Source organism: Pelodiscus sinensis, chromosome 15, assembly GCF_049634645.1.
Source record: "Pelodiscus sinensis isolate JC-2024 chromosome 15, ASM4963464v1, whole genome shotgun sequence".
Classification (NCBI taxonomy): Eukaryota; Metazoa; Chordata; order Testudines; family Trionychidae; genus Pelodiscus; species Pelodiscus sinensis.
This window is the reverse complement of record NC_134725.1, coordinates 950,357-966,163: the sequence shown is the minus strand read 5'-3', so window position 1 is coordinate 966,163 and position 15,807 is coordinate 950,357. Positions and strand designations below refer to the sequence as shown.

At 47.5% G+C, this 15,807-nt stretch overlaps 1 protein-coding gene across 1 annotated transcript in view; it reads left to right on the top strand.

Moving 5' to 3' along the window:
- LOC102451575 (citron rho-interacting kinase-like) overlaps positions 1-15,807 on the top strand; it is a 358,679-nt gene that overhangs the window by 1,962 nt on the left and 340,910 nt on the right. Inside the window, exon 2 of the mRNA XM_075897800.1 lies at positions 10,309-10,414. Within this exon, the coding sequence (XP_075753915.1) occupies positions 10,309-10,414 (106 nt within the window). The remainder of the gene's footprint in view (positions 1-10,308; positions 10,415-15,807) is intronic.

Sequence of the window (15,807 nt, the reverse complement as noted above, 5' to 3'; positions counted from 1 at the left end):
TGGGACCTAGGACAGGAGGGGATTGTGATCTGGGGCAGGGGATTGGGGTGCCAGATCTGGGAGGGGATATGGGTGCAGGAGGGGAGCAGAGGGTTTAGGTTATGTGGGGTAGGGGGGCAGGAGTGGTGGGGCAGAGGGTTGGGGAAAGGAGGGGCTGGGGTGTCAGAGGCAGGCTCTGGCTGGGAGACTTACCTGGGTGACTCACAGCCAGAAGCCCTGCACGTTTCTGAGGCAGGCTACCTGCCTGCCCTGCCCTGCCCTGCCCTGCCCATGCACAGGCTGCAGGGGCCATGTGCATGTGTGAATAACTGAGCTGGAGGGGAGGAAGGCATGGTGCTTCCTGTTATTCAAATTCAGTTTCTGGCCAATGGGATTGTGCTGGGGCAGGAGCAGCACATGAAGCCTTCCCATGCACCCCCCCCCCCCCAGGCTCACAGTTATGAAAAAAGCAGCTGCTGGGCCATTTCTCTGAGTGGCATGTGGGTGGGGCGAGGCAAGCAGGGAGCCTGGCCGAGGCTCCCCACTGTGTCCGTGGGCCGGATCCAGCGGCTTGGAGGGCTGGATGCGGCCCGTATTTTGCCCAGCCCTAGTTTAAGGTTAAGTGTCAGGTGCATTGGCATATCTGTGTGATAATGGTTAAAGGCTGATCATAATGGGGGTGTTGCAGGTTATTAGAGGTATTTATTGTCAAAGCTATATTGGAACTGATTAGTAGGAGGTGGTGCATATAACAGCAAAGGATAACTGAATTTTTGTTTTGGGTTCTAATAGTAGAACAGTGAAGATACAGCAAAGGAGGATCAAGATTAATATGAGTGGCAGAACTATGGGTGAAATTGTGTAGAACTTCCTGACGCAGTTTTGTTTTCTGTATGCTGATGCACAAAATTGATCATATTAAATTTCTTTTGGAAGAAAAAGATAAGATTCTGCTTATTTCATAGGCTGAACTTTACTTTAGAACTAGATTTTCACAAACTCGTTCTGGATTTCCCTTTGGGAGCAAGCAACTATATTTTGTTTTGAAAAGCAGCTGCTAAATATTGCAAGGAATGAGGGCAATTTGGATACATCATTATTTAAGCTCACTTTGAACTAGTATTTCAACTAGTGCAGTGACTAGTGATCTCCTTGGTGCCAGTGTTAGGGTGGGGAATGAAGATGATGTCTTATTTATAAATTATAAAGTCTATGTCTACACAGTGGACATTCTGCATCTTAAGAGCAAGCCCGTTATATTCTGACATCCCTGTAAACCTCATTGCACAAGGGATAAGGGACGTTTTGGAATAGCACCTTAATTTTTAAATAAGCTACGCAATTTCCATAGTGCAAATGGCATAGCTTATTTTGAGGTAAGGGTGCTGTGTAGATGCACCTAAAGTGTCCACAGTGTGCTAGGTGCTTTATTGATTAAATAAGACACATTACCTGCCCTAGGAAGCTTAATCTAATCTTAGACAGGAACTGGTAAATGAGAACAAACAAACAGAAGGTATGACTTAAAAATCATTTGGGTATTTGCTCATAGTAAATGGGGTACTTTTTCTAAAAAGTATGAGGTCCTAATTCATCAATATAGAATGTAAACTTTTATTTAAAAAGGAATTGTCATTCTTATGCTAAGTGATGCAGAGCTGGTTTCCTGTGTCTGCAGTCTGATATCTCCAGTGCCTTTATTTGCTGCTCATAGTTTTGTGCAGCACCAGCGGTAGATTGTAATTAACAAGGTTCATGTTACTTTCGCTACATCTGGGATGTATTAGGTTAGGTATTTCTAATAGACATAGGGAAGTATTAATGCCATTGTACAAGGCACTGTTAAGACCTCATCTGGAATATTGTATACAGATCTGGTCACTCATTCAATACAGATTAATTCAAACTGGAATGGATGCATACAAAGATTGCTAGGATGTTTAGGGGAATGGAGAGCTTGTCTTACCAAAGGAAACTAAGAGCTGGGCTTGTTTAGACTAGCAAAATGAAAGCTGAGAGGGGATATGCTTGCTCTCTATAAATACATTGGGAAGTAAACACCAGGGAGGGAGTAGAGCTTTTTGAGCTAAAAAACACAAGAACAAATGCGTATAAGCGCTTCTAAATTTCCAGCCTAAATTTACCTATGGGAAAATATCTAAATATCAGAGGAGGAAGATTTTTGGCATACCTTTCCAATGGGAGTAGTGGGGGCAAACTGTTTAGCTAGTTTGAATATGGAGTGTGATAAATTTATGAATGGGATTATATGCAATAGCAGGGACTGGACTTAATGACCTAAGAGGTTCCTTCCAGTCCTATGTTCCAGTCAGAATCTAGAGAGTAGTAGCAAAACTATCAAAATCATGTAACTTTCACATTGTTGCCACTGCTTGGCAAAGCCTTGAGCAGCAGCAACAGCAGAGAGGCTTATGCTTTTATTCATGGGTGTCGAGGGGTGTGCTCCCCTCGGGCAGGATCCCACAGTCAAAGCCCAACACGGGCCTGCCTATCAGCATCCATACGGCCCAATGGCCGGAGTCCAAGTCTCAGCTCCCCTTACCAGGGTTTCTACAGCCTGGCCGTCAGAGCCCCAAATAGCAGCCAGAGTCCAGCTGACAGTCCCCTCTATAGGGGTTAATACAGCTCAGAGGCCTGGTCCTTAATAACAGTCCTTCTGTACTGGGGTAAATACAGCCCTGAGGCCTAGTCCACAGGGAAACTATCTCCACCCAGGAGCACTGTGGGGGGCCAGGGGTTAGGGGACCCAGTGTCACGTTACCAAATTTGAGGGGAGCAGCCAGATTGCTGCTGCACCCATAGGTGGGGGTGTTGGCCCCAAAAATGGTATAGAAGGGGGCCATGTGGGGTATTGAATGGGAGCTTATTGTTTGCTGATCTTATGTACGCTATTTATGTGAGTGTATAATGTCTGTGTGTGTAGGTAGGAATCTAATCTGTGTGGAAGCTGAATATTTCTCTGAATGTGGTTAAGCATTGCTATGGACAGGCTGAATAGCCAGGCCCTGTGGGACAATGGCACTTGATGGGCCAAGGACACACCTAAAGAATGGGGGCTGTCACCTGAGAGCAGCCAGCAGGAAACACAGACCTCTGTGGCCTCTGACCAGGTGACCTGACCTGGCCTCTGACCAGGTGACCTGCTACATACTAGAAGAGGCCAGGAAGGAGGTATAAAGAGGCCATGTGGTCGAGGCCATTTTGTTCTCAGCTCAGCACTTCATCCCAGAGGCAGCATTGCAGGGATCGAAGAGCCTGGAAGACCTGTGAACCCATCCTGATGCTAGGATGTGCAACAAGGACTTTTAAACCAGCAGCTGCAACATCTCTGCTAGAGCCTGCATCGAGAACTGGGAGATTCGGTGCATGTAACGTACTATTCTTTAACAACCTTACTCTCATGCTTTTCTTTCTTGTGATAATAAACCTTTAGTTGTTAGATTCTAAAGGATTGGCCCAGCGTGATTTGTGGGTAAGGTCCAGAGGGTAAATTGACCAGGGATCTGTGGCTGGTTTCTTGGAACCAGACAGAACTTGTTCGGGGTAGGTGGGATTGGGTGCTAGGACCCCCCACCTGTGTATAGGCCTGGGGCCATCTGGGGCACGGATATTGCTGGGGTGTCGGAGGGGTTTTGCTCATGAGGCTTCAGGCAGGTTGCTGAAGCGCTCTGTGGGACTGGTTTGTGGCCTGTTTGGAGAGGTCACCAGTCTGGGGGCTGTAAGGAGCCCCGGATTTGAGCAATTCGCCCTGAGCGGACGCCCTCAGCTGTGCCCAGAGACTGCCCGGTCCGTCACAGTGGCGTAGTCGGCAGGATCCACAGATCTTGGTCAATTGAGCTTTGGGATCAGGACCCCACACTGTCTAAATTTGATTTTTGGTGTTGAGAGTTTGGTTGGTTAAAGAGCCGCTGCGATGATCCCGGGATTATATGAGAGTCTGGGCAAAAGTGCTCTGAAGGATTTGTGCTTGGGGAGAGGCATTGCCTTTAGGAAGAGGGCCTCTAAACTAGATCTGGTAGTGTTGTTACTAACCAGAGATGTGGATGAAAGGGAGCAGAAGCGAGCCAAGGAAGCTGCTGAAAGAAGGCAGAAAGCAGATGAAGAAATTGCTAAGAGACAGAAGGAGATGGATCGGGAACTTGAGGAGAAAAAGGCAGAATATGCTGAGAGACAGCGGAGGGAAGAGGTAGAGCATGCAAAGAAGATGGCCCTAGCCAAGGAGGAAAATGCTAGACTTGACCTCCAGCTTAAGAGACTAAAAGAACAAGAGAGACTGTATCCTCCTGAAGGTTCAATGTGTAACTCTGTGGGTATGCGGTGTGCTTATGATATGGCAGATGTATTTTACCCAGCTGATGTGAGAACCAAACCCCAAAGCATGTATGAATGCAAACCTTTTGTGTTACCTGTAGCTAACAGGGAGGTTTGGGAAGGGGGTGCATGTGGGTATGGAAAGTTTCCTGGAGCTGGTCAGTCTCCCTGTAACCAAGGAGAAAGTGTCTCTACATGTGTGCCGGTGGCAGATGGCTGGGTGTCTGTTCAGGGGGGCAGTGAGCCTGTGGGTGAGGGCCCGTCTGATGCCTCAGAGGTAAGGCTGGAATCAGAAACAGGGCAGGAAGGGCCCAGAAATCAGGGAAATGTTTCTCTGGGGCAGTCTGGAGTGGCTGGCCAGAGCGGAGTTCTAGTTGAGGAGTTGGTTGTGGCTTAGCAGGGTAATGCTGCTGTGGAGCCAGAGAAGGGTGAACTGTTTCCTAAGGAAGCTCATAGGGAGGAGAGTCCTGGCAGTGCTTGTAGCAAGCAGTTTGCAGTAACTGAGAGAGGTGACGTTGCCTGGCTTAGAGAAGGCATTCAGGAGAAAGCTCTGCCTGTAAAAGGCAGCAGCTTGTTGTGTGAGGCACTTGTTGCCGTGCCTGAGGGACAGAATTTGTCCATTAGCAGTGACTCCACTGATTTGGATGTAGACAAATCCAGTGTGGATGGTTGTGAAGTCTCCAAGGGACTGAGGGTTGTTCCAGATGAGGCAGGAACATCCAGAGAACTGGAGCAGGCTGCTAACCCAGTGACTGTGTGTGACCAGCTTGCTGGGAAGTCAGTGTGTGTGTGACAGGATTATTCCCAGGCGAATGAGGAGAGTGGGAAGTTAGTGTCTCAGATTCAGGAGAAGGGCTGTGTAGCTAAGTATGCAGAGCAGAACAGCTGTGTGGTCACTCTCCCTAGGATGCAGGAGATGGCAGTTACGCTCCCATCTCTGGACACGGTGGACACTCAGACTATCAGGGAAGTTGATATCTGGTTCCATGTGGAAACAGAGGTTGGAGGTGGACAGAGGAGAGACTTGAGAGTCTACAGCTTACTGCTGTTACCCCACTGAGTGGGGGAAGGGGGAGAATTCCAGGGCCATTGTGAGCCAGGGAGTCACTCCCAGCCAGCCTTTTGTCTTGGTCAGGCCAGAGGTTTCAGGCCTGGAGCCCAGAGGACAAGGGGGAGGGGCAGGACTTGCTTTGGCCAAGAAGATTTGCAATTTGAACCTGAAGGGCCAAAACTGCAATGGTGTGGGGCCAGAGAAGGGGCATGATGGAGAATGTCAATATACACCTGGTATAGGATTGTTCTTGTTACTGATGTTAATTCTTGTAACCAATGTGTTATTGTTGCAGAGAAATGTAAAGGTATACAATGGGCATGATCTTATGGAAATACCATGTAATCTGTCTGGAGATGTACCGAACGACAGATGGTATGTAAAGGGACATTGTGATCTTGCTAGTTCATGGTTAATGCTTGTAACTGGTCTTGGAACTTCTTACAGGACAAAAAGGGTTCCAGCCAGAAGGTCCTGTGTGAAAAGGGAAATTGAGGCACGCCACCATTTTGTTTTCGTGGCTAAATGCAAAAATGCCCACGCGATTTGGGGTGAGAATACCTGCATTCACACAGTGTTCATTGTTGTTCAGAGAGTTGCCAGAGCTGGCCTGGATAAATTCACTATTTTCTTCAGCTCTGGGCAGAATCACCTGACGCACATGGGGATCATGCTACAAAGGCAGATCCAATTAGTTCTGGGTTTTACCAAGTTTTACCTTGGGATTCTAAGACAGTGCAAGGATGTGGTTGTCACTATGACAGACCTTGCAGTAATGAAGCCTATTTTAGGCAAACTGGGTTCTCATACACTGATCCAGCACTGTACTGTTGTTTCTAACATTGGGTTAGAACATGTGATGACACAGAGCCAAAGCATGGGGAGGCCTGTGATGCCCTCAGTGATGTTACTGGCATCACTTCCTGCATCAATTTTGCGTTGGGGGAGTCACGTTACCAAATTTGAGGGGAGCAGCCAGATCTCTGCTGCACCCATAGGTGGGGGTGTTGGCCCCAAAAATGGTATAGAAGGGGGCCATGTGGGGTATTGAATGGGAGCTTATTGTTTGCTGATCTTATGTACGCTATTTATGTGAGTGTATAATGTCTGTGTGTGTGTAGGTAGGAATCTGTAATCTGTGTGGATACTGAATATTTCTCTGAATGGGGTTAAGCATTGCTATGGACAGGCTGATTAGCCAGGCCCTGTGGGACAATGGCACTTGATGGGCCAAGGACACACCTAAAGAATGGGGGCTGTCACCTGAGAGCAGCCAGCAGGAAACACAGAGATTGGCCTCTGACCAGGTGACCTGCTACATACTAGAAGAGGCCAGGAAGGAGGTATAAAGAGGCCATGTGGTCGAGGCCATTTTGTTCTCAGCTCAGCACTTCATCCCAGAGGCAGCATTGCAGGGATCGAAGAGCCTGGAAGACCTGTGAACCCATCCTGATGCTAGGATGTGCAACAAGGACTCTTAAACCAGCAGCTGCAACATCTCTGCTAGAGCCTGCATCGAGAACTGGGAGATTCGGTGCATGTAACGTACTATCCTTTAACAACCTTACTCTCATGCTTTTCTTTCTTGTGATAATAAACCTTTAGTTGTTAGATTCTAAAGGATTGGCCCAGCGTGATTTGTGGGTAAGATCCAGAGGGTAAATTGACCAGGGATCTGTGGCTGGTTTCTTGGAACCGGACAGGACTTGTTCGGGGTAGGTGGGATTGGGTGCTAGGACCCCCCCACCTGTGTATAGGCCCGGGGCCATCTGGGGCACAGATATTGCTGCCCTCCCACTCCACCAGGTCCCAGCCCAGGGCCCTGTTGGCAGTGGCAGAATCCAATGCTTGCTCAGCAGGGAATCCCACTGCAACACACTGAGCACTCAGGTGTCAATTCCCCACCCTGGGCTACTTCCTACTACCCCATGCATCTCCCCATCACCGTACCTCCAGACTGCCTCCTGGACCATGACTGCAGCTGCAATTGCTGCTGGGGCTATGGTGGTTGCTGGGTCAGGCTGCATCTGCTCATCTGGCTCTAGAGCTCTCACATCACATCCTTCCCCTTCTGCAGTCCCCCCTGAATGATCCACCTCTCGGCTTTTTATACTCAAGCTCACCTGTGAGCATGCCCCACAAGGCCGTGGGGGAGGGGTGGTTTCAGCCAGCTGGGCCCAGCCCACAGTCTGTTCTACAGGGCGGGGCTGGGACACCCCGTCACAATGGGTAAAGGGGACTTCAAAAAAGGATGGAAGAGGGGCTAGAGCAGGCCTTTCATAATTCTCTTTTTCCCCAACTCTTCTTGTCCTTATTCCAATAATAGACACTGGAGAAGTGTGATGAGGACTAGTTCTTCAAATTTATCATAGTAGGTAGAGGCAAGGCTGATGCAAAATGAGGAATTTTCAGGTTTGATCCAAGTAGATATTAGAGATGTAAATATCGATCAAAATAGTTAACTGGTTAAACAATTTAAAATTATATCATGTAACTGGTTAACCATTGGTGGGCATATAGGGCAGCTGGGGGGGAGGGCTTACCAGACCTGTGGACAGGCATAGCGGACTGTGTCTGGGGCTGCTGCACCATGGCTGGGGTCCCGCTTGCCCCCTCTGGGACTGTTGCGGTGGAACCGAATGCTTACCAGGTAACTGGTTAATCTTTACATCCTTAGTAGATATCTCAGCACCTGTCTCCTCCCAAGCAGCTGAGGTTGGGAGTGGGGCTGGTCTTGTCACAAGTATTTTTACTTTGCTGGTGAGGATTTCTTTCACTGTTGTTTTTTGTATTGACCTCTATCTGGTAGGTTTGTGTTCCAGTCCTTGGAAAGGAAGAACAAGATTCCAATAATATTCTGCTTTCTCAGTTTACTGCATTCATATCTTGATGGTATCAGTGGTTGTTTGTGTGTGTGTGTGCTTTAGGGTGGAGTAGTCATTTAAGAGGGAGCAAAAAAGGAAAGGCTGGAGGTGGAAGGGTAGAGATGGGAATGAAGTTAGAAAACAGAGCATGAGTAAGGATATGATTTGGTCATGGATTCCAGTACTGTAATTGATCTCCTTGACTTCTTCAGCACCATACGTGGCAGGACTTGGGCTTCCATGATTTATTATTGCCCACATGACTTTTACTAAAATATCTGGCTACGTCTACACTGGCCCCTTTTCTGGAAGGGGCATGTAAATTTCATGAGTCGTAGTAGGGAAATGCGCGGGGGATTTAAAAGTGCCCTTTTCCGGAGGATCTTATTCCTACTTCAAAGTAGGAATAAGATCCTCCGGAAAAGGGCACTTTTTCCGGAGGATCGGGGCCAGTGTAGACGCTCTTTTCCAGCTTTTTTTAAAAGCCGGAAAAAAGCGGCGGACATTTTTATTTAAATGCCGTGGGGGATATTTAAATCCCCCGCGCATTTCCCTACTACGACTCATGAAATTTACATGCCCCTTCCGGAAAAGGGGCCAGTGTAGACGAGCCCCCCTGTGACATAATCTAGCACAGGCAGTGTGGTTAGTATTTGCTATTGTAGATTTGACCAAGACTTGAGGTTTTTTTATATCCCCCATTATTCCTGTTTTTTATTTACATGAGTTGATTCTTTTGTTAGTCATTTCTTCACTCCTCAGAGGAAATTGCAGACACTGTTGTGCTGAGCAAAGCAATACTTGGTTTAATGGTTAATTTAATTAAATATTCTGAGATTATACCAGTTGAGTGATATATTTCCATGGTAGCTTTTGCTGTCAGATTGAATGTGTATGACTTCTGAGAACTCTGAATGAAGGGGTATGGAACAATGACCTACAACAGTGGTTCCCAACCTGTGGGCCGCAGACCCCTGGTGGTCTATGACAGTACTGCAGGGGGTCCATGGAAAGTTTAAAAATAAGGATCGGGCCCACCATGGTGGGCCCAATTGTCATTTTTCTTTTTTTTTTTCCCTCCCCAGGGGGAGGGGGGTCCATGAAATTTTAATAGATTGAAAAGGGGTCCGTATAATCAAAGGTTGGGAACCACTGACCTACAACACACATTTCACATCTTGTCATAACATCTTTTGTGAGTTTGGATCTCTGTGATAAGGCTTCTGTTAGATTTTAAGTATCCCATTTCTCTTGATTGCTCTCTCTTTTTGAGACAAAAATGTGGTAGGAGTACTTATGAAGCAATCTGTGTAGTTTGCATGAAAGGAGGAATTAGCCGAAGTGGACACTGCTAAACTCTTAAGTATATGTGCCTAATGCAAATCCCATATATGCTTGCTTTGACATTGAGATGTACTGATTTTCATAGTAAGAAAAATTTGCCACAATTAACACATGTATTTTAAGTGATTTTTTTTTTTTTATTTATTTTGAACTAGAAGATTTACCCAGCATTGCTCAGGTCCTTAACTCAAATAATTATTGTTTTTTCTTCATTTAAATCATTGCTCTGGGGTGGGGCTGGAGATGAGGCTGCCGTGGGAAGAGAGGACAACCCCAGCCCTCTCATGTTTTAGTAAAATACTTAGATAGCAGAAAACAAGTTAAAGAGCAGGCGCTTGAGCTCACTGTGGTTCAGAGTTTGGCACATTTTAAGCTTTCCGTTGCTTTTCTAGTACTATCTGCTTTTGTTTTTGAAACCTGTGTAATAGTAACAAATAGATATACACAAGAAGCATCTAGAAATGCTTTGTGTCGCATTATTTGATGTTATGTCTTAAAATGTACTGAGTAAATGAAAATACTAATCTTGTAACCAGTAGAGGATCTGACATGGTGGTTACTAAAGATTCACAATGTTGATTGACCTAATCTTGTAACTGTTATACCATAAAATTTGCCTTATCTTTCCTCCTCATTTAACCCCTGATAACTACCTAATGATCTGGCGAAAGTTGTTTAAGTGGAGAGTCCTGTGCTATTTTGTCTATATTTATGTATTTTTTGGCTTTGTTCTTTTAGAACTGTTGTCTTGGGGTTAGACTCTCCAGCTAAGATCAGCTCCATGGAAAAGAAACTCCTTCTAAAGAGCAAAGAGCTGCAGGACACCCAGGACAAGTGTCACAAGGTATTTATTTATGTGAGTGGCCTCCCTCGTTGCTCCAGGAATCTACAACCAGTGTATGCCAAGAGATCTGTCAGATGCTGCTGATCATCCAGATCTGTGGTGAGCAAAGTTCTTTTCCATCAGTGAAGTGGCTTCCTGTTCAGTACAGAAGAAGATGAATTTAGGCCATGCCTTTACTGTAGATGTGTTAAACTTAACAAGAGGAGGCTCTGGATTTTAAACAGCCCTTTTCTCACCATGACACAGATGACTGCTTCTTTCCAGCGTGTGGTATTTCCTCCTCATCGGTTGCAGAGTTGCTGCATTTCTGTTCTGAGTGATACAAAGTGTCTCTTCCTAGTCCTTCAGCTTCTACTTGTGTAACTGTTGCCATTTCATTGAGTTGGTGAATATCTTTTAACTGTTCTTTCTGAATCAAGAGAACTCCCTAGAGTCTATAAAACCTCAAGTATTGTTTGAGACTTTGAGTACAATTATTTGTCTCCCTGTCTTGTGCTGGATTTGATCATTTATTCCTGCAAGGAGATAGGGAGGGGGGTGAAACCATCCTCTGGTTCAACATGGATTTGGGATAAAGCTAAAGTGACCCGTCTCTGCAAAATCACATGAAAAATGATTGTGGCTTCTTTGCTAACTGGGGTTCGAAGAATGACCTGAATATGAACAAGCAGCTTGAATGAATGGGGTGACTTACAACTTACTATCTGTCCTTGTGAAGAACTGTGCATTCCCAGGATCAGAGACAATGGTATTGGAATTTTAAATAGCATCTGGAGAATTATAACTAGGAGTCTCTAAGGGTGCGTCTACACTGCACCGTTATTTTGTTGAGATAATTTTGAAATAATGGACGGCTTATTCCAAAATCTGTAAACCTCATTACACAAGGAATAACACCCATTTCATAAGAACGGCCGTACTGGGTCAGACCAAAGGTCCATCTAGCCCAGTATCCTGTCTGCCGACTGTGGCCAATACCAGAAGCCCCAGAGGGAGGGGACACAACAGGTAATCCTCACGTGATCCCTCTCCTGTCACCCACCTCCAGAGAAACAGAGGCTAGGGACACCATTCCTACCCATCCTGGCTAATAACCATTGATGGACCTAACCTCCATGAATCTATCAAGCTCTTTTTTTGAACCCTGTTAGTCCTAGCCTTCACCGCATCTTCTGGCAAGGAGTTCCACAGGTTGATTGTGCGCTAAGTGAAGAAAAACGTCCTTTTGTTTGTTTTAAACCTGCTGCCTATTAATTTCATTTAGTGACCTCTAGTTCTTTTATTGTGGGAATAAGTAAATAACTCTTCCTTATTCACTTTTTCCACACCAGTCATGATTTTATAGACCTCTGTCATATCCCCCCTTAGTCTCCTCTTTTCTAAGATGAAAAGTCCAAGTCTTTTTAATCTCTCTTCACATGGGACCCGTTCCAAACCCCTAATCATTTTTGTTGCCCTTTTCTGGACCTTTTCCAATACCAATATATCTTTTTTGAAACGAGGCGACCACATCTGCACGCAATATTCAAGATGTGGGCATACCATGGATTTATATAAGGGCAATAAGATATTCTCCATCTTATTCTCTTTTTTTAATGATTCCTAACATTCTATTTGCTGTTTTGACCGCCGCTGCACACTGAGTGGATGTTTTCACAGAACTGTCCAAAATGACTCCAAGATCTCTCTCTTGAGTAGTTGTAGCTAAATTAGCCCCCATCATATTGTATATACAGTTGGGGTTATTTTTTCCAATGTGCATTACTTTACATTTACCCACATTACATTTCATTTGCTATTTTGTTGCCCAGTCACTTAGTTTGCTGAGATCTTTTTGAAGCTCTTCACAGTCTGCTTTCGTCTTAACTATCTTGAGAAGTTTGGTATCATCTGCAAATTTTGCCACCTCACTGTTTACCCTTTTCTCTAGATCATTTATGAATAAGTTGAATAGGATTGGTCCCAGGACAGACCCTTGGGGAACCTCACTAAGCTATTTTGAAATAGGGCATGTATGGCACAGGGAGTTATTTCAAAATAAGGGGCCTCCAGGAAATCCCACAGGTGCCCTGCTGGCCACTCCATCCACAGTCATCAGGGCTCTATAGTTCCTCTTCAGCCCTTAAAGCTGCAGCCACAGGGTAAAGGGCTTGTGGCAGGAAGTTGGCCCTGACAGCCTCCAGCCACATTGCTGCTGCTGCTGCTGCTGCTGCTGCTGCTGCTGCTGCAGCATGTCATTGGGCCAGCATGACTAACCCTCAAACCCCCCAAAAGCCCTCCCCCACTCCCAGGGAGCAGTCTGATGGCTCCCAGGAGCCTCCCAGGTGGCAAAAGAGGCATGCGCCATCATGGTCTGGGGTGGAAATCTTGGCCCTCTTTGAGGTGTGGGACAAAGTGGAAAACCTCCAGGATCATAGAATCATAGAATCATAGAATAATAGGACTGGAAGGGACCTCGAGAGGTCATCGAGTCCAGCCCCCCGCCCTCAAGGCAGGATCAAGCTCCGTCTACACCATCCCTGACAGATGTCTATCTAACCTGTTCTTAAATATCTCCAGAGAGGGAGATTCCACCACCTCCCTTGGCAATTTATTCCAATATTTGACCACCCTGACAGTTAGGAATTTTTTCCTAATGTCCAATCTAAACCTCCCCTGCTGCACTTTAAGCCCATTACTCCTTGTCCTGTCCTCAGAAACCAAGAGGAACAAATTTTCGCCTTCCTCCTTGTGACACCCTTTTAGATATTTGAAAACCGCTATCATGTCCCCCCTTAATCTTCTTTTTTCCAAACTAAACAAGCCCAGTTCATGAAGCCTGGCTTCATAGGACATGTTCTCTAAACCTTTAATCATTCTTGTCGCTCTTCTCTGTACCCTTTCCAATTTCTCCACATCTTTCTTGAAATGTGGCGCCCAGAACTGGACACAGTACTCCAGCTGAGGCCTAACTAGTGCAGAATAGAGCGGCAGAATGACTTCACGAGTTTTGCTTACAACACACCTGTTGATACAACCTAGAATCATATTTGCTTTTTTTGCAACAGCATCACACTGTTGACTCATATTCAACTTGTGGTCCACTATGACCCCTAGATCCCTTTCCGCCATGCTCCTTCCTAGACAGTCGCTTCCCATCTTGTATGTATGGAACTGATTGTTCCTTCCTAAGTGGAGCACTTTGCATTTCTCTTTATTAAACCTCATCCTGTTTACCTCTGACCATTTCTCTAACTTGCTAAGGTCATTTTGAATTATGTCCCTATCCTCCAAAGAAGTCGCAACCCCACCCAGTTTGGTATCATCTGCAAACTTAATAAGAGTACTCTCTATCCCAATATCTACATCATTGATGAAGATATTGAACAGTACGGGTCCCAAAACAGACCCTTGAGGAACTCCACTTGTTATCCCTTTCCAGCAGGATTTAGAACCGTTAACAACAACTCTCTGACTACGGTTATCCAGCCAATTATGCACCCACCTTATCGTGGCCCTATCTAAGTTATATTTGCCTAGTTTATCAATAAGAATATCATGCGAGACCGTATCAAATGCCTTACTAAAGTCTAGGTATATGACATCCACCGCTTCTCCCTTATCCACAAGGCTCGTTATCTTTTCAAAGACAGCGCAACACTGATATCTACGGCTGCATGGCCACCAAGGGCCATATCCAGACCCAGGAGCAGGTCCGGATGAAAGCTTAAAGAGCTCCACCAGGCCTACGCCAGGGCGAGGGAGCACAGCTCCCACTTGGGGCAGAACCACACTCCTGCCCCTATTACCAGGACCTGCACCACATCCTGGGGGTGGCAGTGCAGCCCCTTCCCCACCCCTGGTCGTCAAGGGCCAGAGACGGTGATGATGAGGAGGAGGACCCAAACACGGCCAGCACCGTCACCTTGGTGATACTGGAGCCGGTACCCTGCGGCCTGGATGTGTCCCAGGCATCCTCCGAGGCCGGGGAGGGAACATCAGGTGAGTGACCTTAGTTACCTCACACAGACAGGGTGGAGGTGGTGGGCGGCAAGGTGCTGGGGTGCACTCCTCACTCAGCCTTCTCGCCCTGGGGAATCGCGTTGCAGTCCGTGCATGTGGATGCATGTGCAGCGCTAGTCTGGGCCACACAGCCCCAGGAGGCTGCATCTGAGCACGCCTGGGACACCTGGGTGGGACACCCTCCCACCACAAGTCACCACTAGAAGGAAGCTGGGGCCAAGGGGGGACACAGACACATACATGTGCCACACACAGGCATGCCTTCATGCTCGAGGCAGCACCCATTCCCGGGGATTGCGCTGCCAGGTGCAGGTGCGTCTGCTGCTCACACACACCCTCACTCCTTCTCTCACAGCAGCCAGGGATACAAGTTCCCTCCCCTTGGGATGCCACCGCTGCTAGACCCGGCATGTGTGTGGCACCAAGGCAAGCCCAACCAGCCCAAGGCCCCCCTCCTGCCCACAGGATCCCCGTGTAGCCGGCAACTTGCCATGCCTGCTTCCCCCACACCCCACGTCCTGGTGACAAGCATGGTCCCCTGGGGATGTCTGGGCCCCTGTAAAAAAGGGCCTGCTATCCAGGCCACACGTGGCCTTGCTCCCAGGACATCACCTTCATCTGACCAGGAACTGTCGGTCTCGGCTCACAGATGAGGGCAAGGCCTCAGGGACAGTGTCTCCAGGGATGACTGACTGTCTCTCTTTATTCTCCCCAGCTGGACCAGCTGCGAGAGGGGGTGGGCAACACCACCCGGGGCAGCCACCCGACACCGGAGGAGCCACAGGTGCTGGAGAACACAGGACGAACTGCTGTGGGAGCATATCTCTGTGCTCCAGGCCCTGCACGAGACGCTGGACCAGAGGCTCTGGGAGGACATGCAGTGGTGGAGAGAGACCTGGATGGAGATGCTGCAACAGGGCTCCACCGTGTGTGCAACCGTGCAGGCTCTCCTCACCCACCTGGAGCCAGCTCCTGCTCCTGCTGCTGCTCCTGGTCCTGCCCCTCCTCCCATGCCACTCTCCTGCTTTTCCCCCTAGCCTCCCCCCGCACCCGCCCCTGTGGTCGCCGTGGTCCCCGCACACAAGCCAGCTGAGCTAGGTGCTACTCCAAGCCCCAGCCCTGAGCCTCTCCTCACCCCTCCTCCCCCTTTTAAGCTCCCTCCTCCCCACTCCAAGGTTCTCATCCCTTCCCCCTCCCAGGTTCTTTCCCCGGTCCCTCCCCAGTTACTTCTACTCCAAATAAATATCCAAAGAGAGATTTTTTTTCAAAAACAAACAGTTTGTTTTATTGTTTCTGCAGGAGGGGTGGAGGGGGGAAGGGAGGGATGTTGGAGGAAAGGTAGCGAGGGGCAAGGCGCAGGCCCCTAGTGGGGAGGCCCCAGGGAGAGTGTC